The sequence below is a fragment of the Palaemon carinicauda genome, chromosome 8 (assembly GCF_036898095.1).
Source record: "Palaemon carinicauda isolate YSFRI2023 chromosome 8, ASM3689809v2, whole genome shotgun sequence".
Classification (NCBI taxonomy): domain Eukaryota; kingdom Metazoa; phylum Arthropoda; class Malacostraca; order Decapoda; family Palaemonidae; genus Palaemon; species Palaemon carinicauda.
This window is the reverse complement of record NC_090732.1, coordinates 131,458,835-131,481,334: the sequence shown is the minus strand read 5'-3', so window position 1 is coordinate 131,481,334 and position 22,500 is coordinate 131,458,835. Positions and strand designations below refer to the sequence as shown.

The window sequence follows — 22,500 nt, the reverse complement described above, 5'->3', positions numbered from 1 at the left end:
TTACATTGCAGTAGTTAACCCCTTGAGCGAAGAAGAATTGTTTGGTAATCTCAGGGTTGTCAGGTGTAAGAGGACAGAGGAGAATGTGGAAAGAATAGGCCAGAATATTCGGTGGATAAGTAGGCAAAGGAAAATGAGCTGTAACAAGCGAGAGAGATCCAATGTAGTACTGTCTGGCCAGTTAAAGGACAAAAATAACTCTCGCGGTAGTATTTCAACGGGTGGCTGGTGCCATGACCAACCTTCTGTCTACATATTTTCTTTCTATATTACAACAATGTTTACTTCTTAAATTTGGAAAGTTCATTATTTTGGAAACGGGAAAATAGAATGGCAAATATTAGATGTAAATGGTAACGTGTTAAATATTTAGCTAATAATTTTTACAACTTAATTATTCCTAACTTTGTAAATGGATATATTTTCAAGCGTAACTCCTTCATGAACAACCTTATATTATAGAATTTTGCTAACATTTGCCTTTGTTGAATACTGGTGAATATGAGTGAATTTTGACTTAAAGCAAAGTAGGAATTGAAGAATAATCAGGTCTTATTAGGCACTTTAATTATTGCTTGACGATTACATCAAAGTTCATTGAGCAAATGGCATATTTTCCAGTTTTCAAAATAAAAGCACTTTTGAATTTGTGAAGATTTGGATTTCCTAAATCTGCAAGGAAAACTTATGCAATTCTACTGGACAGCCTTACACCGAGGTACAGTTGGCTTCATTAATTCCGGTACCCTTCATGGGAAGTTAAGGAGACGTCTGACATGTCGCTGTACATTGTAGGTGATGCTGTGTTTAGCTAAAGAGAAACTGTTAGCAACACTACTTGTTTAACACAGTCACTAAATTTGTAAATACATAATGAAAAGGATTTGTGCTGTCAAGCAAATAACAATATTTTTATATACAACATTTCTTAAGATTAACTAAAGTACTTTTGTTCATGCGTTTAAAAGTTTAGCGATTTTGTTATACAGAGCGTTTCCAACAGTTTATCTTTTGCTAAACAACGAAACCTGCTACAACGTACAGATGCCAGATGCCTGGAAGTATATCGGAATTAATGAAGCCAACTGTACCTCAACTGAATGAGCTTATCGTATTTTCCTTGAATTTGATCAGGTCAATTCTCCCATGTGGGCCCCGAAGAGCATGGAAACGCCATCTGGGATATTCGAGGTTCCTTATCCAGACCATGGCCAACCCACGAATTTCAATGGAACTCAAGGATTTATTTACGAGGCAGAGGAAGTTCGCAGATGCTTACAAAACGGTAGTATGATTGTAATATTATTTTCATTACTATTAACATTATTATCATTAGGGCATATTATCATATGCAATTTCCTTTCCTCACTGAGCTATTTTCCCTGTTGGAGCCCCTGGGCTTAAAGCATCCTGCTTTTCCAACTAGGGTTGCAGCTTAGCAAGTAGTAATAATAATAATAATAATAATAATAATAATAATAATAATAATAATAATAATAATAATAATTTGTGGAACAAGGTGAATGGCCGCGTACTTGCCAAGAGCGTTTCCACAAAAGATACCTAAAGGTGAAAAAATACCGAAGACTAGAACGAGCACTCGGTAGAGCGCATACCTTCGCCATCGCCCCTTTTGTCACCAAGAAAACTGATGATGTTGTGGGTATTTGATCCTAAAACACATCTGACATCTAAATTTGTCATCATGGCCTATAAAAGTCGGATAATAATGGCCGAATAATGACAAAACCCGCACTTTGTGCAAGTTCATTTACTTTTGACCACAACTTGGTAAAAAGGGTAATGACATCACTATAAAATGTTGTGTATCACAAGATAGGCGATTGAATTATGCACATTTTGGTACTGGTTTCACGCAAATCAGATAAAAATTGGCCACGATATGGTAAAAAGACGTTTTTGACCTTTTCATGACCTTGGCCTTGACTTTTGACCCAATCACTCCCAAAATATAATAAATTGTCACTGGGTAATGACCGATACACCCACTAAAATTCACGAGATTCAGTCAAATATTCTTTGAGCTATGCGAATCACAATCACACAGACATTCAATCAAATAAATACACTTAAATACACGCGTACGAAGTTGGCGTAGGTAATAAAATTACAAATGTTTAAAAACATTACTAATACAAAATCAATACCCTTAGCTGCAAGAATGAATAAATAATCATAAAGAAATAAATGAATCAATCAATTGTTTAATGATTTAAGTAGCAAGAAAAATAGATATGTACTTAGTGAATCCATCTCATGTAAATCAAAATGAAACCAGTAAAATTCAAGCTAGCCATTCCCAGGCCAATTTTAACCTTTTATACAATTCTACTCATTTCCCCACAATGTTGAAATTGCACACTGTAAAGCATTTCATGTAGCATTCCTTAAGCAGGTCTCTTTGAAATCATCATTAGAGTATTTTTACCTGTTGGAGCCCTTGGGCTTATAGGGTCATGCTTTTCCAACTAGCTTGTAATAATAATAATAATAATAATAATAATAATAATAATAATAATAATAATAATAATAATAATAATATTCTACGTTAACATTGCATTGATTGTATACGTATTTCATTAACCTAACTGTCTTTGCTACAGGGTTACTGGAGAGTCCAAACGTCCCCTGGCAGGAGAGCATTCTCATTGCCGAAATCATGGAGGAGATCAGGATGCAGGTTGGCGTGACATATGACCAGGACTGAACTCCTTCGGGACTGAGGATCTAAGAGCTACACAGGATCCCTCTAAATGGGCTAGCAACATATTGAATCATCATCATCAGCGGTTACTAGCTCACTGCAGGACAAAGGCCTCAGACATGTCCATTCACTCCCGTCTATTTATAGCTTTCCTTTGCCAGTTTATACCACAAATTTTCTTTGTCCATCAATCCATCGTCTTCTCTGTCTTTCCCTGCTTCGTTTGCAATCTCTAAGGACCCATTCTGTTATTCTTCTTGTCCATTTATTATCTGTCCTCCTTATATGTCCGGCCCACGTCCATTTCTTTTTCTTACATGTTGTTACACAAGGTCCCTCACCGGATCATCCTCATCATCAGCGGTTACTAGCTCATTGCAGGACAAAGGCCTCACACATGTCCTTCCACTCCCGTCTGTTTATAGCTTTTCTTTGCCAGTCTGTACCACAAATTTTCTTAGTCCGTCAATCCATCATCTTCTCTGTCTTTCCCTGCTTCGTTTGCAGCATCTAAAGACCCATTCTGTTTTTCTTCTTGTCCATTTATTATCTGTCATTCTCATTCCATGTCCTGCCTAAGTCCATTGCTTTTTCTTACATGTTAGAATATCTCGGTTTTCTCTCATATCCATGCTACTCTTTTTCTGTCTCTTAATGTTAATCCCATTATTATTCTTTCCACACCACTTTACGGATAAGAAGCTGTAAATCATACATGCGTTGAATACTGGAAATGTCGATTTGCTAGACCGAAAGATGAATAGAAATGTCTAGGGTTATTAAGGACTATAAAGTGAAGTGAAGGGAAAATATTGACCATAAAAGGAATTATTGTAAGTGTTGCCAGTGTGAGCAAACATTTATATACTAAGTAACATTTCACACAAAGTGGAGTGTATGACACCGCCATAAAAATAGGCAATTTATTCCATACAAATACGATCGATTAGATGATTTATGATAAATATTGCTATATTTTTTGCACCATATTCTGTTCTCCTTAAACGTTTTTTTTTTCTTTTCACAATTTCTATTTCTTTTTTCCTTTTGCATTGATGACTCAAAACCGTAATTCAAAAGGCCAGAAACTTTAAATATTGAATTACGGGAAGGATGTAACTATTGTAATTATCAAATATCCGAGATCTATTCGTGTGATAAACTGTAATTACTCTTGATGTCTCGCTCCTATTATACAAAAAAAAAAAAAAAAAAAAAAAAAAAAAAAAAAAAAAAAAAAAAAAAAAAAAAAAAAAAAAAACAACACACACACACACGCAACAGAGAACCTCTGAGATTCATCAGAAATGGATTATCATTTGAGTTGTAACTTGATAATTTCATTAATTTATAAAAATATATATTAAATCATAATAATGTCTTCTGTCTTTCCTAATTTATATCTTTCAATTTCGTTGAGCATGGGCTTACAAATGGTGAGTGAGCGTGCGCGCGCGCATGATTTTTTTTTTTTTCAATACTGAAACTCCAAAGCCTTGCCATGACCGTTCTTAGGGAAATATGTTTTCCGTTCATTCGTATATTAGAATGAATGGTTTTCTAAACGTTATAACTTCATGGCAATTGTATATTGGTATTATATTTTTAGTCCTTTATACACACGCGTATATATATATATATATATATATATATATATATATATATATATATATATATATATATATATATATACATATATATATATATATATATATATATATATATATATATATATACTGTATATATATATATATATATATATATATATATATATATATATATATATATATATATATATATATATATACACACACACACACACATATATGCGTGTGTGCGGTCGTGTGTGTCTGTGTGCATCTGTAACTCAAAAGAACACGTTTTATAATATACATATACAAATATATACATATAATATTGTCATGTAAAGGAAAATATTTCGTACTGAAAAGGTGATATGTGTATTTGGTCAAGTATTTTATGAGTTTTATTCGTTAGTTAAACGATAGAGAGACATTGAAATGAGAGAGAGAGAGAGAGAGAGAGAGAGAGAGAGAGAGAGAGAGAGAGAGAGAGACGAGAAAAATAAAATCAGAGTGAGAGGGTACTCGAGAGGCACTGTTTGTGAAAAGTGCTGACATATGCGATAAATTGGCCAAAACAACGCAATTGGAATGCGCGTCGGTTACCTTGCCGAGAAATCGGAAGTGACATATGTATGACGTTACCATTACGTCAGAAGAAGGGACCAATAGAACACAAGAAGAGTCACATGACGTGACGCAATTACAACGCCCTTGTTCTGGGATACTTAAGCAACAAGCGCATCGAGGAACCAGCTCTTCCCTACAAGTAACCGCGTTAAACGGTTGTCCCTTCTCCCTCTCCCCCCGTCTTGGGGGAGGCCTTACCTCTGGTGCACAAAATGGGCTGCACTAACGAAACGTCAAGTTAACAACAAGATATTTACAAAGACGGACAACGAAGGGACCTAGTTCCCTAACTGCCAACAAATTACCTTTCATCCGGGAGGTACGAGATTATCTTCGATGAAGGAGAAATTACCAAGAAGCGTGTCTATGAGAAGACACAGCTATGAAGAAGCGATCCCCAAACCGCATAAATAGAAGTCAAGTGTTTCGCATCCCGAATGCTGAAGTGTAGCAGAAGTCTACGGTTGCAGCCTCCAATCTTCAAGAAATTTTATTGATCCAGTCTGTATTTAAACCCATGTAGAAGATTACTGTAAAGCTAATGTACATCAAAGTTCCAGAAGTAAAGTTAAGGAACTATGCGGCATTTTACCATCACCCACTTTCCTGAGGGTCTAGAATTAAATAATATTTTTGCACTGAAAGGATTGAAGAGATACATTTATTTAATTAAAATAATATTAAAGTGGTGCTTAATGAAAGAAAAAGAAAATGCCCAATAAAGCATCACAAATGGTGGCAGCTTAAATGGATAAAATGCCGTGATGATATTTTTCAGTGCATATATTAATGACTAAATTCTTCCAGATACCAGTTGTACACCTTTGCAGAATAAACATCAAGAAACTCAGAAAAATAGTGAGGACGTGAGACGAAGCAAGAGTCTAAACACAAGAAACCATTACCTAAGCGAAGAAGATGAAAACAAAAGGACAAGAATGAAGAAATGTGAGTAAAAGAATCTCTCTCTTAAATAAGTCTCTCAGTTTAAAAGTGAAAAAAAAAAAAAAAAACTTGTCTCTCGTTTAAGAATGGGAATTTTTTTTTATTCGCTAGGGTTTTTTGAATGATGCATGAATTACTTTGTATTTTTTTTCTTGTGTAAAGTAAGATGTATTGTGATTTTTTTAAAGTGATGGTAATGATGTTAGCCCAAAGAATATGTAAAAGGGAAATGTGATTTAAAATTACGCAAGTAGGTGAAAAATACAAACGAGCAAAGTCCCATAAAAAAGTGAGTTTGAAGAATTAACAAACATTACTAACCCCGCTAATATGAATTCAGTAGGGAAATTAACACAGTTTTTGTGGAAATATAGGTAGGAATAACCAAGATAAAAGAAGGTTAGAGAAATGTACCGTGTGTAAGTGGTTAGCTGATATTGAAAGTAGAATAGTTAGTCTGAGAATAAACAATGAGACAGCAGAATTAAACAGGCTATGTTAACCGTGTATACAAATGTAAGTGATGCTCACATAACCTTGAATGGTAAGTAATTCAAAAATGCAGCAAATCTGAGTGAGTTTCAAAAATAATGTAGGCAATTATGGCGATCAGTCAAAGAGACAGACAGGTTAACAAATCTACGAAAGTTCCTATAGGTAAAATATGAGGGTGGCTCGGTAAATGAATTTGCCACACAAATGGAGGATCACGTAGCAACAGTAAAAAGAACAGGATTCCTTTGCTAAAGGTAAGTTTATTGCTAATGATAATTCCCTATATATTGAAATAAATGAGGCATTAAAAAAAAAATGTGAAAAATAGCATCCTAGATATGAGTTTTACAAGAAGAAAAGGGAAAATAGCAAAATGATAGGAAATCAGGAAGAAAAATCCTAAGGGACTAATAGCCACAAAATCCTACCAGAGAAATTTTGAGTAGTTTAAATAGATGCAGGGAAGTTCGAACAGCAGACTGGAACGAGGCGCAAAAATTACCCTAGAGTTAAATAGAATAATGGGCAGAAATTTAGATCAAAGACAGTTTAAAGAAATAAAGATGACACATTTAGGTCTAGGGAAAGATTACATAAAAAGGGGATAGAAATCAGGTAAAATAATGAAAAAGGGAAAACATACAGGGAGAAAGGCAGGCACAGAGATAAAGAACCCCATCATGAAATTAAACAAAGACACTTCTCAGAAAGCCCTCCGGCACAAAGAAAGTGAAATACAAATCCTCCAAATAGTGAAAAGAAAAGAATTAAAAATAATTAGCCGGATAGAAAGGAAGTCAGGAAGACGAAAAATTTTATATAGGAAAGATAGGCATATGTAGCGGAGGTACATCCACGTTGCAAGTGACTATTTTATCTTATGGAGACTCTGGCAAATATAGTTGATATACTAGGATGCAATACAGTGATAGAATATTGTGAAATACCTGCTTCCAAATTTTAAGGGTGAAAATAAAATGATATGCAGAAATGAAATGCAAACAAGTAAAAATCAAGGGGTATGAACCGTCAGGTTAGGTAGAGAATTAAATGCCAAAATGTGCCAAATGATGAATAAAGATGTCATTTTTTGTAACATTTCCCAATAGAGCCTTAAGATATCGTTCAAAAACGATACAATGATGAAGTAAGAATTTTGTTTGTGAGAAGTGCAGGCTTAAAATAAAGAAAAGAAAAAAATGAGATAGTCAGGGTATGATTCTACTTGTCAAAGACAAGTCTTTTACAAAACTGGCCACTTTGTAGGAGACGAATTTGACATGAGAAACAGACTCCAGACTAAGAAAGGGAAATGGAAATTGATTAAAAAGACAAGGAGAAATAAAGTTGAGAAATAGGAAGAGTAGCCAAGAATAGATATACTCCTTGTCAATATGTGACAGGCGCCATATAAATAAAATAGAATGTCGACAGAAATACCGTGAATAAAATAGAATAGCCTAAATAAAAAAAGGGAATTCCAAGAAATAAATGTCATAGGCAATTGAAGCTATAGGCTTATAGAATTAAAAGAAATATGTTGTTGTTAGGCACAAAGATTTAAGATGAAGATATAGGCATATGAATAATAAATGAGCTATGATGCTATTAAATAAATAAAGTCTGATCAGTACTGAAAATATAAAAAGCTAGAATTTAGCTAGAGAAGTCATAATGATGCCTAAATAAAAATAACCCGCAGAGATAAAGAAGATAGGTTAACTAAAAATAGGATGCCAGAGTCTGTCAAAAGAGACAATAATGAAGTTCAGATGAAGGAAAATACAAGCACACTAATTAATTAATACTACTCCGGATAAAATAACTCATCTGAATGGCGGGTAATGACTTCTTAAATAAAGGAGTAGAGATTACAGTTAGGTAATCAGAAAGGGGCAAAAAAAAAAATTTACCATAAGGAGCATAGAAATAGGGATAGATGAGAAATAGGCAGAGATTAGCCATTGCAGGCGATAGGTTAGGCAGAAAAGAATAGAAACATCGGCGCCAGAACCTGCCCAGAGAAACTCAAAAACTTATTAAAACTTTTTAAATACCGGTATGAATCATGAAATATTACCTATCAGCCAACGCCCCATAACGAACACGGTGAGTGTTAAAATGAATCAATAAGACTCCTTATAAATCTCCCGAGATGTATTACCCAATGAGGATAGAAGTTAGACTAGTAGATCATCATAAGTAGAATATAAATGACATGTCTATCCCGATAAATAAATAATGTTTGGCTCGATTATTGAGGAGTAAAATATTGTAAGTACCATGGTCAAAGAATACAAGCCATTCACGGCTATTAGCATTTCGAAGAATGTTAGAAATTAGAGTGAAGTCGACGGGCTCACTCAGCTCCTCTAACTATTGACAGAATGATGATCTAAATTTGGAGACAGAAAGAATAAGCCTATAGAATGATGTTACTAAGTTTAGTAAGAATATAGAGCCATAAGAACAATAGAACTAGTCTAGAATAGGGAGAATAGCAGGATAAAGAACCAGATTAAAGAGTGACCCATCCCTAGATTTGAATAGGGTAAGTAAACAGAGTAGATAAATTTAAGATATGTAGAGAAATAAGGGTTAAAGTGGAAATCCTGCTCCACTAAGATTTGACAGATGTAAAAGATTTTTTTTGGAATGATAGGATCTTAGGGATAATAAGCAGTATTTGCTAAATTACCCAAGCCTTAAAATAACGTTAACCTAAAAAATATGTAGTGTGCAAATGAAATAGAAGGCTATAAATAATGAAGAGAAATGAATTTTGATCCTACATTACCTTAACCCGATCTCTTACCCAGGAGTTATAAAAAATAAGTGTGAAGCCTCATAAATATAAAAAGAAATGTCTCATTAAAAAGGTAAAACCCGAAGAAGGGTAATGTATCATGAGAGTAGTCTTAAATTAAATGAAAATAACCGAGTAGGATAGATTATCCAAATAATGGTCTAGAGAAGTTTAAAAATTTGTTTAGGGCATAGAGTATATGTGCTTATTGCTCGTAAGAATGATTGTGATTTTACAGTCCAAGAAGGACTATTGTGGATGAAAGAATAAAAGGAATCTTAGGAGCCTTAAAGTACTGGATGTTTGTCCAGGATAAATCACTTTATTGGTAGGTTTATGATGATAAAATAAAGATTATTTAAAAGGACAGGAAGATGTTAAAAGGAAATATAACTACCAATATTTTGTTTCAGTTGTCAGGCAGGAGACCTAGAAATAGGAAGAATTAAAATAGAACAAGAGAAACCAAAGGTTAATAGGAATGATGTAGATGAATTACTCCCAAAAATAGGAATCATATAACAGGATGGCATATTGCTTAAAGGAATACATACAAAGAATAGGGAGAAATACTTGTTCATGAATAGAAATTCCTGACATACTAACAAAATACTAACAAAAACTCATGCTCAAGTTAGTAGGACATCCAGTAATCAAAGACTGCATTTAATGATGAAATAAATTTTTGACCTAAGATAGATGTTTGAGATCGTAAAATTAAAGCCTACATATAAGAAGTATAAAGGTCATATAAGGGTAAGAATCCTTTAGAAATTACGATTGCATTTTCTCAATCCCATAGTGGTGGTACCAACGGACTACCAGGGACTCTGTTCCCAGAACTTGACAAATGATAAAAACATACTGGTCTACATAGAATTTGATTTAACAAAGAAATGGTTGATGAGTCTGTAACAGAATAATTTGAGACCAGGATAAATAACTAGACATTCGTGTCTATAGATATTCTCTTGGGCAATGCACCCGAATTTATTAGAGATTAATGAAAACTGTGCAATATTTTTCTTGTAGTAAGAAGGGTGAAATAAGCCATGATAAGTCAAGTTAAAATAGAGAAAAAAAAAAAGGGGCAAATAAAATAATAGCAAGGGGTTGAGGATGTCCTGCGAACTATATATAGACCAACATAGAAGACTAATAACAATTACTTAAAGAGAACAAATTTACTTTGAAATAACTCGGTATATGGGAAACAGATTTTTTTTTGTTAGGTAGATTTAAGAAAGACTACTAAACTCCTTGGGAAATGAAATAAAAATATCTGGGCACTCATACAAATATTGAGGGTAACAAATGAGTGAAATCTTTAATTATGTAAAGTGTGTTATCCTAGGATTTGAATATGTATTCCGTAATCAACAAAGAAGGTCCAAATCATAAATGTCTCCAAACAATTAATTAAGGGACCACAGAGAATATTGAGTTGCAAACTAAGATGAAAAGTTTTTGATAAAGTTATGGGTAATGAAGACAGGTGAAATATGAACCCATAGGTGATTGAATATTTACAAATGTATTGATTTTGTTTGCAAGTTTGAATAAATAATGATGCCATTAGAGCAAAAGAATTATTATTGCATTTTATAGGCGATGCATTGATTGATATTTTTTTTTGGTGTAACACGTGTAACAATGATAAACATGCATGTATACAATGAATTTTATTATGTTTTGATGATGATGAAGTTAACTTAAATAATTATGAAGAAAGAAAGATTTAAGTGATTAAAAGATAAGATGTGCACCAATAATGAACTTTGAAGTTGAATGTCTCAAAGGGTTATTTTAGGCCCATAATAATTATGCAGGTAATAGTGAACAATTAAGTACATATGGTGAGTTACAATAATTAAACCTTTCATTTTGAAGTTAAAAAAAAAAAGTGTGTGTGGAAACACCCGAAATGATTTTTATGCCTGTGTAGTAGATGAATCCTTGAAGAAAGGATAAATAAGGTGTTTAATTGAGACAGTCTGCAATTGGTTTCTTTAAAGAAAAGTTTTAACATTGAAATGTAAGTTCCTGTCACTTGGATTTTATGAATATCCTTCTGAATGTAATATGTATATAGTTGAGAATTGAAGTTCTTGAGATAAAAATAATACGCAGACAAGGTGCAAATAAGATTCAAATTTATAAACATGATTTTGTTATGTATTGAATATGTTTCTTTATTATGAAATGATTATGATGTTTGATGATTTAAGACATTGATATATTTGAGTTTTTGATTTTACTCATTATTTTTATGAAGAAGGTGAGAAATATTTCTTTTGATGCCATTAATTAACAATGATTTATCATGATAATGTTGATGAGTAAATAAGGTACCATAATGATATTTTACAAATGTTTATTGATACTGATTACAAATGAGTAATACTCTTAATGAGTTATAATGTGCATGACACATAATTATATTTTTTGTTGCAGAAATATTTTGATTGATTTGAATTGATATTATGTATGTTTGAACATTTATTTTCTGCCATTTATTGCATTGCATTGAAGAAATGATTTTTGTGTTTACATCAATAAGACCAAGATTTTGAGGTCATAGGTAATGGAAAATATGAGTTGAATAGAAGTTAAAGGTAAAGGCATTTGCTAATTGATTGCACAGTTTAACACAGAAGACATTATTGATTTTGCCTTACGTACCCAGTGAATTAAGGGTTAAATATTCCATTATCAAGAATTAAGAAAAATAATATGTTTCAATATTGTGTTGAATTATTTGAAGGGAACAGGAAGTTTTTCCTAAACATATATTGATGATAAACTTATGCAATTGCATTATTTTAAAAATGATTGATGATGGTTTTCTTTTGATGAAGCTGATTTTGATTTACTGCACTAAGGTGCATATTATTTGATGATGATGATGATTTTGATTTATTGCATTGAAATGCATATTATTTGATGATGATGTTTTTGATTTATTGTGTTGAAATGTATTTCTTTTGGTGATGATGAATTATTGATGAATTATTTTTGGGTAAACCATGAAATGAGTTAATAAGATGTGAATTCCACAGGAATTCAGGTACGTGACCGAGTGGTGTCATGTAAAGGAAAATATTTCGTACTGAAAAGGTGATATGTGTATTTGGTCAAGTATTTTATGAGTTTTATTCGTTAGTTAAACGATAGAGAGACATTGAAATGAAGAGAGAGAGAGAGAGAGAGAGAGAGAGAGAGAGAGAGAGAGAGAGAGAGAGACGAGAAAAATAAAATCAGAGTGAGAGGGTACTCGAGAGGCACTGTTTGTGAAAAGTGCTGACATATGCGATAAATTGGCCAAAACAACGCAATTGGAATGCGCGTCGGTTACCTTGCCGAGAAATCGGAAGTGACATATGTATGACGTTACCATTACGTCAGAAGAAGGGACCAATAGAACACAAGAAGAGTCACATGACGTGACGCAATTACAACGCCCTTGTTCTGGGATACTTAAGCAACAAGCGCATCGAGGAACCAGCTCTTCCCTACAAGTAACCGCGTTAAACGGTTGTCCCTTCTCCCTCTCCCCCCGTCTTGGGGGAGGCCTTACCTCTGGTGCACAAAATGGGCTGCACTAACGAAACGTCAAGTTAACAACAAGATATTTACAAAGACGGACAACGAAGGGACCTAGTTCCCTAACTGCCAACAAATTACCTTTCATCCGGGAGGTACGAGATTATCTTCGATGAAGGAGAAATTACCAAGAAGCGTGTCTATGAGAAGACACAGCTATGAAGAAGCGATCCCCAAACCGCATAAATAGAAGTCAAGTGTTTCGCATCCCGAATGCTGAAGTGTAGCAGAAGTCTACGGTTGCAGCCTCCAATCTTCAAGAAATTTTATTGATCCAGTCTGTATTTAAACCCATGTAGAAGATTACTGTAAAGCTAATGTACATCAAAGTTCCAGAAGTAAAGTTAAGGAACTATGCGGCATTTTACCATCACCCACTTTCCTGAGGGTCTAGAATTAAATAATATTTTTGCACTGAAAGGATTGAAGAGATACATTTATTTAATTAAAATAATATTAAAGTGGTGCTTAATGAAAGAAAAAGAAAATGCCCAATAAAGCATCACAATATATATATATATATATATATATATATATATATATATATATATATATATATATATATATATATATATATATATTTTTTTTTTTATTTATATGCATATATATATACATACACACACACACACACACACACACACACACACACACATATATATATATATATATATATATATATATATATATATATATATATATGTGTGTGTGTGTGTGTGTGTGTGTGTGTCATCACATATACAGTAGTTTCTGTGTTTTATGAATACAATGGTCAATATACCAGGAGGTCTTAACATTTCACTTTCCAAAAGTTTTTGGGTACAGTTTCCGCTGAAGCCCTTGAAACTTCGCGAAGAGGTGTGAAAAATAACACGAAAGCGCTTAGCAGTATACTGGTTAATTCCTGTTTTCGGCTGGTTCGAATGCTCAGTCATCCATCACCAAGCAGCAACGTATTCTTCATTATTTGTTGGAGGAAAAATATAAAAATCATGGAACAGAACAGAGAATCTGTTCTGTTTTAATTGACTTGTGTAAAATTCTTATGATTTTTTGGTAAATATTTAATACTGTAATTTCTAGCGAAACTGGAATTTGCTCTAAGAAATGGACAAGTGCTGGCTAGTTTAGTGTTTTTCTCTATATGTTTAATAGGGGCTGGGGCCTAATAACTTACATATCAGTCTATTAAAATGTGAAGTATGATTTTCACTCTAAGTTCATTGTTTACATCTGAGAGACTGAAGGGGACTTACTGCGCAGGCGTTTTTTCCCCATGGTTTGGGGAGCTTTCTGTGCATTTACAATGACGTATTTGTCAGTTGGTTTTTTTAAACCAACTAACAGCTCACAAGTACGTCTTCATAAATTCCCGGATGTTGTTCTACAGCCGCCATTTTTTCCTTCCTTCGTCTTCAGTTTCAACTTAACCACCATCTCGTAAAGATGTCTCCAAGAGGGAACTCAAGGGAAGCACATTTAATGTAATTTCGTTTATGTCGGCAATTGATTATGATAGAAATGCTCTCCGTTCAGTGTAAAGCTATTGTTACTTATGTTTAATTATACAGCGAAATAATGCCTCAAAGGTCCGATTCTGACTTAATTTTCATGGAAGGTCAGCACACTTTCTACTGCAAAGCTTTTGTAAAGATTGCCAAGCCATAAGGTAAGGAATTATTTGTGATTTACTTTTTTGTAATGGAAGGATTTATTTGTGATTTACTTCGTTTGTGACCTGGGAAGGGGGGTCCTAGAGGCTTGCCCCCGGCTAGGGGTTGTGATCTTTGAACTACTAGGTTAGGTTATGTAGGTTTCTTAGGTTCTGTTTCCTTTTATAAATCTCAAAAGTTAAATAATCACGTTTTGGCCTGTTTTCACTCATTCACATGAACCATATATTTTTCCAACGGGTTATCTTGGGCTAATTTTACTTTTCTGACCGTTATTATTGCTGCAAATCACCCGTTTATGACGTTTCCACAAAAAAAAAAAAAAAAAAAAAAAAAAAAAAAAAAAAAAAAAAAAAAAAAAAAAAAAAAAACACGGTTTCCCACTGGGGTCCCCCATTGTGTTTATATAAAGGGGTCCAAATACTCATGAACGGGTGGTCATAAATGCATAAAACACAAAATAGCGACTAGGAAAATATATGGTTAATGTATATGGCTAGAAATTAAAGTATTATATATTTACCGATTTGCTTCCCTTTTAAGTAATCTTAACATTCTGATAACGTCTTATAAGTAGGCTCATAGTTAGCCTATTGTTGCCTATCTTACGCAAGGTACAGTAGGCCTACAATATATCGTTAAACAGCTGTAAAGCCTCTTCTTTTTTACTCTACTAAATTTCTTGTATTTTAGCGGCAACGCATTAAACGTACAGTATATTCTATCATAACGTTTAATTTTTCAGATTTCAATCATGTTTTTCAAGCAAATTCGTTTGTATATCCTCTGCATAAGTGTTATTTAATACGTATTTTTTGCCTTTGGTAAGACCCAAGTTTCATTGTTAATACATAATTCTGCGACTATCCAGGTTTCATGGTTTCATCTTGTTTCCAATGCCGTGATTCTTACCCTCATATTCTACCTTTATACCCTAACATTTCAGTGACCTTACAGTATACTTGCACATTTAAACGTGTTTTTCATATTCAATTAAGCCATGTATTTTAATACATGAATGGCTGGATTCTTTTACTGATCTCGGGACCAGGTCCCAAGGTGAAATCACTCAAAGACAATAGCATGTGACTGGCCAGGAATCGAACCCTTCTCCAGGATACTTGTATGACAGTGACAGTACCATTTAGCTAAAGAAGAGAGATAAAAGTCAAAGACAACTTTTCTGTTTTATTACATTTTTTTTTACTATGTCCATCAATTTCTAATACAATATTCATTAGGCAAATGCTAGACATCCGTGAGCTAAAGTTCTTCTAAGGAACTGAGAATCTTAAGCAATTAATAAAGCAATTATCTAAAATAGAATTTAATGAAGAATGGAGATATGCAGAAACCTAAATGAAACAGTTTCCCCTGAAAAAATACATTCGTGCTTTTTCATCTGTCAGTGCAAAGTTTTCTGTGATAATTTTATCTTGATCTAGTCTATAGGTGAGACGACACACTGCCATCGGATAGATACAGCAATAGGTCTCTCTTTGGTAATATTTTCGTAAACGTAACTTTCTGTACTACTTGTAGGAAGTTTAGCAGGCAATTATAATTTCCTATTAATGTTTAAAAAAGCTAAGTACTATACAATTGGCGGGAATATTCGACACCGAACCCCAGCAGCGATTGTACTATAAGACAATAGGAAGCAACAATAAAAAGCAATAAGAAGCAATAAGTAACAATAAGAAGCAATAAGTAACAATAAAAAGCAATAAGAAACAATAAGAAGCAATAAGTAACAATAAAAAGCAATAAGAAACAATAAGAAGCAATAAGTAACAATATAAAGCAATAAGAAACAATAAGAAGCAATAAGTAACAATAAAAAGCAATAAGAAACAATAAGAAGCAATAAGTAACAATACAAAGCAATAAGAAACAATAAGAAGCAATAAGAAGCAATAAGTAACAATAAAAAGCAATAAGAAACCACAAGAAGCAATAAGTAACAATAAAAAGCAATAAGAAACTATAAGAAGCAATAAGTAACAATAAAAAGCAATAAGAAACAATAAGAAGCAATAAGTAACAATAAAAAACAATAAGAAAAAATAAGAAACAATAAGAAGCAATAAGTAACAATAAAAAGCAATAAGAAACCACAAGAAGCAATAAGTAACAATAAAAAGCAATAAGAAACTATAAGAAGCAATAAGTAACAATAAAAAGCAATAAGAAACTATAAGAAGCAATAAGTAACGATAAAAAGCAATAAGAAACAACAAGAAGCAATAAGTAACAATAAAAAGCAATAAGAAACTATAAGAAGCAATAAGTAACAATAAAAAGCAATAAGAAACAATAAGAAGCAATAAATAACAATAAAGTAACGATAAAAAGCAATAAGAAACAATAAGAAGCAATAAATAACAATAAAAAGCAATAAAAAACAATAAGAAGCAATAAGTAACAATAAAAAGCAATAAGTAACAATAAGAAGCAGTAAGAAACAATAAGAAGCAATAAATAACAATAAAAAGCACTAAGAAACGATAAGAAGCAATAAGTAACTAAAAAGCAATAAGAAACAATAAGAAGCAATAAGTAACAATAAAAAGCAATAAGAAACTATAAGAAGCAATAAGTAACGATAAAAAGCAATAAGAAACAATAAGAAGCAATAAGTAACAATAAAAAGCAATAAGAAACTATAAGAAGCAATAAGTAACAATAAAAAGCAAAAAGAAGCAATAAGAAACAATAAGAAGCAATAAGTAACAATAAAAAGCAATAAGAAACAACAAGAAGCAATAAGTAACAATAAAAAGCAATATGAAACTATAAGAAGCAATAAGTAACGATAAAAAGCAATAAGAAACAATAAGAAGCAATAAATAACAATAAAGTAACGATAAAAAGCAATAAGAAACAATAAGAAGCAATAAATAACAATAAAAAGCAATAAAAAACAATAAGAAGCAATAAGTAACAATAAAAAGCAATAAGTAACAATAAGAAGCAGTAAGAAACAATAAGAAGCAATAAATAACAATAAAAAGCACTAAGAAACGATAAGAAGCAATAAGTAACTAAAAAGCAATAAGAAACAATAAGAAGCAATAAGTAACAATAAAAAGCAATAAGAAACAATAAGAAGCAATAAGTAACAATAAAAAGCAATAAGAAACTATAAGAAGCAATAAGTAACAATAAAAAGCAATAAGAAACAATAAGAAGCAATAAGTAACAATAAAAAGCAATAAGAAACAATAAGAAGCAATACGTAACAATAAAAAGCAATAAGAAACTATAAGAAGCAATAAGTAACAATAAAAAGCAATAAGAAACAACAAGAAGCAATAAGTAACAATAAAAAGCAATAAGAAACTATAAGAAGCAATAAGTAACAATAAAAAGCAATAAGAAACAATAAGAAAGAGGTATCTAATGCGATGTTTTAGTGGTATTTGACATGAATATTACGTATATTTAGTTTGTTTTTCCATTAAATGTTTGACATCGGCGTATAATTCTTATACAGTCTGTTGTAGCCGTTGTCACCGAGTCAAAGATGGCGGCCCTGCATCTTGGGACACTACTCACTCGGCGGGTTTGTTGAAGACATAAAAAAATGCACAAAAGACAGATTTTTCTTTCCAATCCGCATTCTGATTATTTTCAAGGTGTTTGCAATCACGAAGGGAAGGACACTGTCATAACAGAGGCCCTTTACGTCAATGGGCGTAGCAGGTGATGATGATGATATTGCTAAACGTTATTGTTTCGTAATGTCAGCAGAAATAAAAGGGAACTCTTTTTCAGTACATTTCTATTGATCGCCGTTGATACCTGAACATCATATTGGAAGATTTATGATTCAACACACGTCTCACTATTCACCTTAAAACGAATCAGTGAGCGATAGCTCCAGAGGTAACTTTTCTCCTTCCTTAATGTCTACTGTAACTCTATTATTATTATTATTATTATTATTATTATTATTATTGTTGTTGTTGTTGTTGTTTTGGGGTGTACTGATAGATTGTAATTTGTCAATGATGGACCAAATAGTGAACGCAGTGAAAGTGTGTAACTATCACCTGAGAAACATAGCATTTATTAGAAAATATTTAACAGAGGGCAGTACAAAAATTTTAGTGATGATTCACGTAATATCAAGGCTTGATTACTGCAATTCTCTGTACTACAAATTGCCCAATACACTACTAAGAAAGCTTCAAAATGTGCAAAACCGGGCGGCTAGACTGATAAAAGGCATTAAACTACGGGAAAGAATGACTCCTGCATTGATCGATCTACATTGGTTACCTGTTAAGGCTAGAATTGAATTTAAGATTTGCTTGATGACTCACAAAGCACTTACAAGTGATAAGCCTAAATATCTTCGTGATTGCTTGGTCCCCTACCCTCAAGCTACCAGCGCTGCTGTAAGAGTTAGACATGCCCATGACCCACATAGACTATTCGAAATCAGCGTGAATCATGCAATAGGAGGAAGAGCGTTTAGTTATGCTGCACCGAGACTCTTCAACGACCTTCCACTCGATATCAAGAATAGCAACAAAGTGGCAGCTTTCAAGAAAAACCTGAAGACTTATCTTTTTAGAAAGTGTTATAACAGTGACCTGAAAACTATTAAGCCTGAATACAAATGCTAGCGAAATAACTGATAAGATACAGAGCAAAATATTAACTGGAAAGAAATTATTTTCACACACCAAGGCCCGCCTGAACAGACTTTATTGTCTGATGGAGGGCGAGAAATAAACCCGTAAAAGTAAGTTGTTGTTGTTGTTATGACCAGTGGCGGCTCGTGGCTAAAATCAGAGGGGTGGGGGGTACTCCAAAATAAAAATTATATCGTTTGTTTTAATATTGTTTGGAAGGAAACAAACATGTATAAGAAAATGTATTCAGAAACTTGATAGAATCCTAAAAGAACAAAATTAAAAAGAAGAGGATTTTCGAAGGTGGATTGACCTCTGATAGTTAGGTAAAAGGTCTCCGTCGGGGGACAAATTGTGAGATATTTAGATAGAGTTAAGTAACTGAGTTAGAATAAGGAAAGGAAACCAACACTATCGATTAATAAGTACGCCAACTAACGACTGTATTCAATTTTTTTTAGCGAGGCATATTTGCACCGACTCGCAGAGATACCCTTTTAGGTCGGAAAATTTCCTAATAGCTGATTGGTCGGAAGTATTTTTGTCCGAATACCATCATTGTTTTCAAATGATTACCAAGTAATGTGAATCGAAACTTATTTATTAATCTAAATTTCTCCCTTAGATAAAGGTTTTGTTAATAAATAATGTTAAATAAATAGATATATTATAAAGTATCGTGATGGTAAATCTAAATTTAATAACACCCGCCGAAGTCAAGGATAGGAGTATGTTTTCGGATGCACGCTGCTTAATATTGTTACTTTTCACATATATCAACACAAATTGAGACAAATTACACTAAGAATAAAAAAAAAAAAAAACATGTTATAAACTTACTTTGAATACCAGAATCTACTAAAACGTGGAATTGATAAAACTAACTATTGGTGAAAATAGCGGTTAGGTAAAAGCAAGACTCACATAGAGTGGGTCCTGGGTAAAAGGAGCACTCTACTGTCAAACACCAAAGAGGGAATGGAAGGGAGATTGTAACTCGGCGGTGAAATTATGAATTCGTTTAATTGTGATCTTTATGCAATTTATGCAACACTACAGTATCCTCAAACCGAAAATGTTGCTATTAATAAAATCTAAACATATATATATATATATATATATATATATATATATATATATATATATATATATATATATATATATATATATATATATATATATATATATATATATCTCCTACGCCTATTAACGCAAAGGGCCTCGGTTAGATTTCGCCAGTCGTCTATATATATATATATATATATATTCCGATCATCTTATCTCTCTCCACGTCCCTCGGGTAGAAAGGAATAGTTATACCTTAGTGAGAGGGGATTACATTTGTACATCTACCTAAATAATAAGCCGTAATTTTTCCGGGTCACCTACACTAATAACTTAATAATGAACAAACCTACTCTTGGTATTAATATCATCATTATCATTATTATCATTAGTTACCACACATTTATATGGATATCTGAAAATGGTCATTTGACCTACTCGTGAAAGAAATAATCAAAAGGATGAAACCATATGACCGAGAGTTACGAAAAAAATAAATCAATACAAGAATAAAGAAATAATTATTATATCATTTGACTTCTAGTGATAATCTTATAATTTCATCGGATTTTGACTAAAGCACGAAGAGATCTGTGTTTCTCGTCACACACACACACAGAGAGAGAGAGAGAGAGAGAGAGAGAGAGAGAGAGAGAGAGAGAGAGAGAGAGGGGGGGGGGGTCTTGGCATAGCAGTCTCTTATATAATTGTTTCAAGAGAAATTGGTCGCCGTGGCAACACGAGTATCGCATGACTGAGAGAAGACGTTTTCTGGCATAAAAACGAACGCAATTTCTATGACAATGAGGCAAAAAAAAAGAAAAAAAAAGTAATTACGAAAGAGATTGCAAAGAATGATGATTATTTTACACACTAATAGATAGGCAAGATACGAACATGGTAAATTAATTACAGTTCGTTTACCATGCGTTATTATTGGCGTTCATGAAGACATGAGAGAGTAAGAGAGAGATAATTCATGCATATAGATGGGCATATTCTGATAGTGGATATTATCTAGGTTTTTTTTTATATGGAATTTTTTAATATCAGAAAAAAACAAAACGAATGCTTCCACAAATACAACCAAATAAGAAAAAAAAGGCAAAGGGTGTGATATAGGAGTGGTAAAGGTTATTATTATTATTATTATTATTATTATTATTATTATAAGCTAAGCTACAACCCTAGTGGGAAAAGCAGGATGCTATAAGGCCGAGGGCTCCAACACGAAAAATAGCCCAGGGAGGAAAGCATACAACGTTATAAATAAACTACAAAAGAAGCAACGAACAACTAAAATAAAATATTCTAAGAACACATACTCTTTTGACGAAAATGAATAGCAATAAATACTAACTTCAACCAAAAACGAGATGTAAAAAGTAAAACCGTTATCATAAAAGAAGCGAATTATCCTCAAGGAGGTTTAACACCTAAACCTCCTGGATTAGCCTGGCGCTTGAGTTGATTCCCAGACGATATGTCTAGAACCAGGAGGGAAAGTGTAAGTTCAGAGTGCTGGTATTTTTTACAAACGTTCTCGTGTGTGTGTGTGTGTGTGTGTGTGTGTGTGTGTGTGTGTGTGTGTGGCGAGTTCTAATGTTTGACAAACGAGAAAATTGGATAAACTAAATAATAATAATAGTAATAATAATAATGATGATGATAATAATAATAATAATATTAATAATAATAATTATTATTATTGTTATCATTATTATTATTTTGTTTATCCAATTTACTCGTTTTTCAAACATTAGAACTCGCCACACACACACACACACACTATCTCGAGTAGATAGGGTTAGGAACGAAGTAGTCAGGGTGAGAACGGTTGTAAGAAATGAGTTAGCAGCCAGAGTGGATATGGATGTGTTGAGGTGGTTTGGCCATGTTGAGAGAATGGAAAATTGCTGTCTGCTAAAGGTAATGAATGCAAGAGTTGATGGGAGAAGTACAAGAGGAAGGCCAAGGTTTGGGTGGATGGATGGAGTGAAGGAAGCTCTGGGTGATAGGAGGATAGATGTGAGAAAGGCAAGAGAGCGTGCTAGAAATAGGAATGAATGGCGAGCGATTGTGACGCAGTTCCAGTAGGCCCTGCTGCTTCCTCCGGTGCCTTGGATGACCGCGGAGGTAGCAGCAGTAGGGGTTTCAGTGTTATGAAACTTCATCTGTGGTGGATAAAGGGGGAGGGTGGGCTGTGGCACCCCTAGCAGTACCAGTCGAACTCGGTTGAGTCCCTTGTCAGGCAGGGAGGAACGTAGAGAGGAGAGGTCCCCTTTTCTGTTTCATTTGTTTGATGTCGGCTACCCCCTAAAATTGGGGGAAGTGC

The 22,500-nt window shown here is 33.2% G+C and overlaps 2 protein-coding genes across 2 annotated transcripts in view; one reads left to right on the top strand and one right to left on the bottom strand.

Moving 5' to 3' along the window:
- LOC137644988 (trans-1,2-dihydrobenzene-1,2-diol dehydrogenase-like) overlaps positions 1-3,905 on the top strand; it is a 15,547-nt gene extending 11,642 nt beyond the window's left edge. Inside the window, exons 7-8 of the mRNA XM_068377855.1 lie at positions 1,135-1,285; positions 2,625-3,905. Coding sequence (XP_068233956.1) covers positions 1,135-1,285; positions 2,625-2,728 — 255 coding nt within the window. The 3' untranslated portion in view covers positions 2,729-3,905. The remainder of the gene's footprint in view (positions 1-1,134; positions 1,286-2,624) is intronic.
- Positions 1-22,500, bottom strand: part of LOC137645941 (ubiquitin-conjugating enzyme E2 Z-like) — a 232,768-nt gene that overhangs the window by 183,605 nt on the left and 26,663 nt on the right. The gene's annotated exons all lie outside the window — the stretch shown is intronic.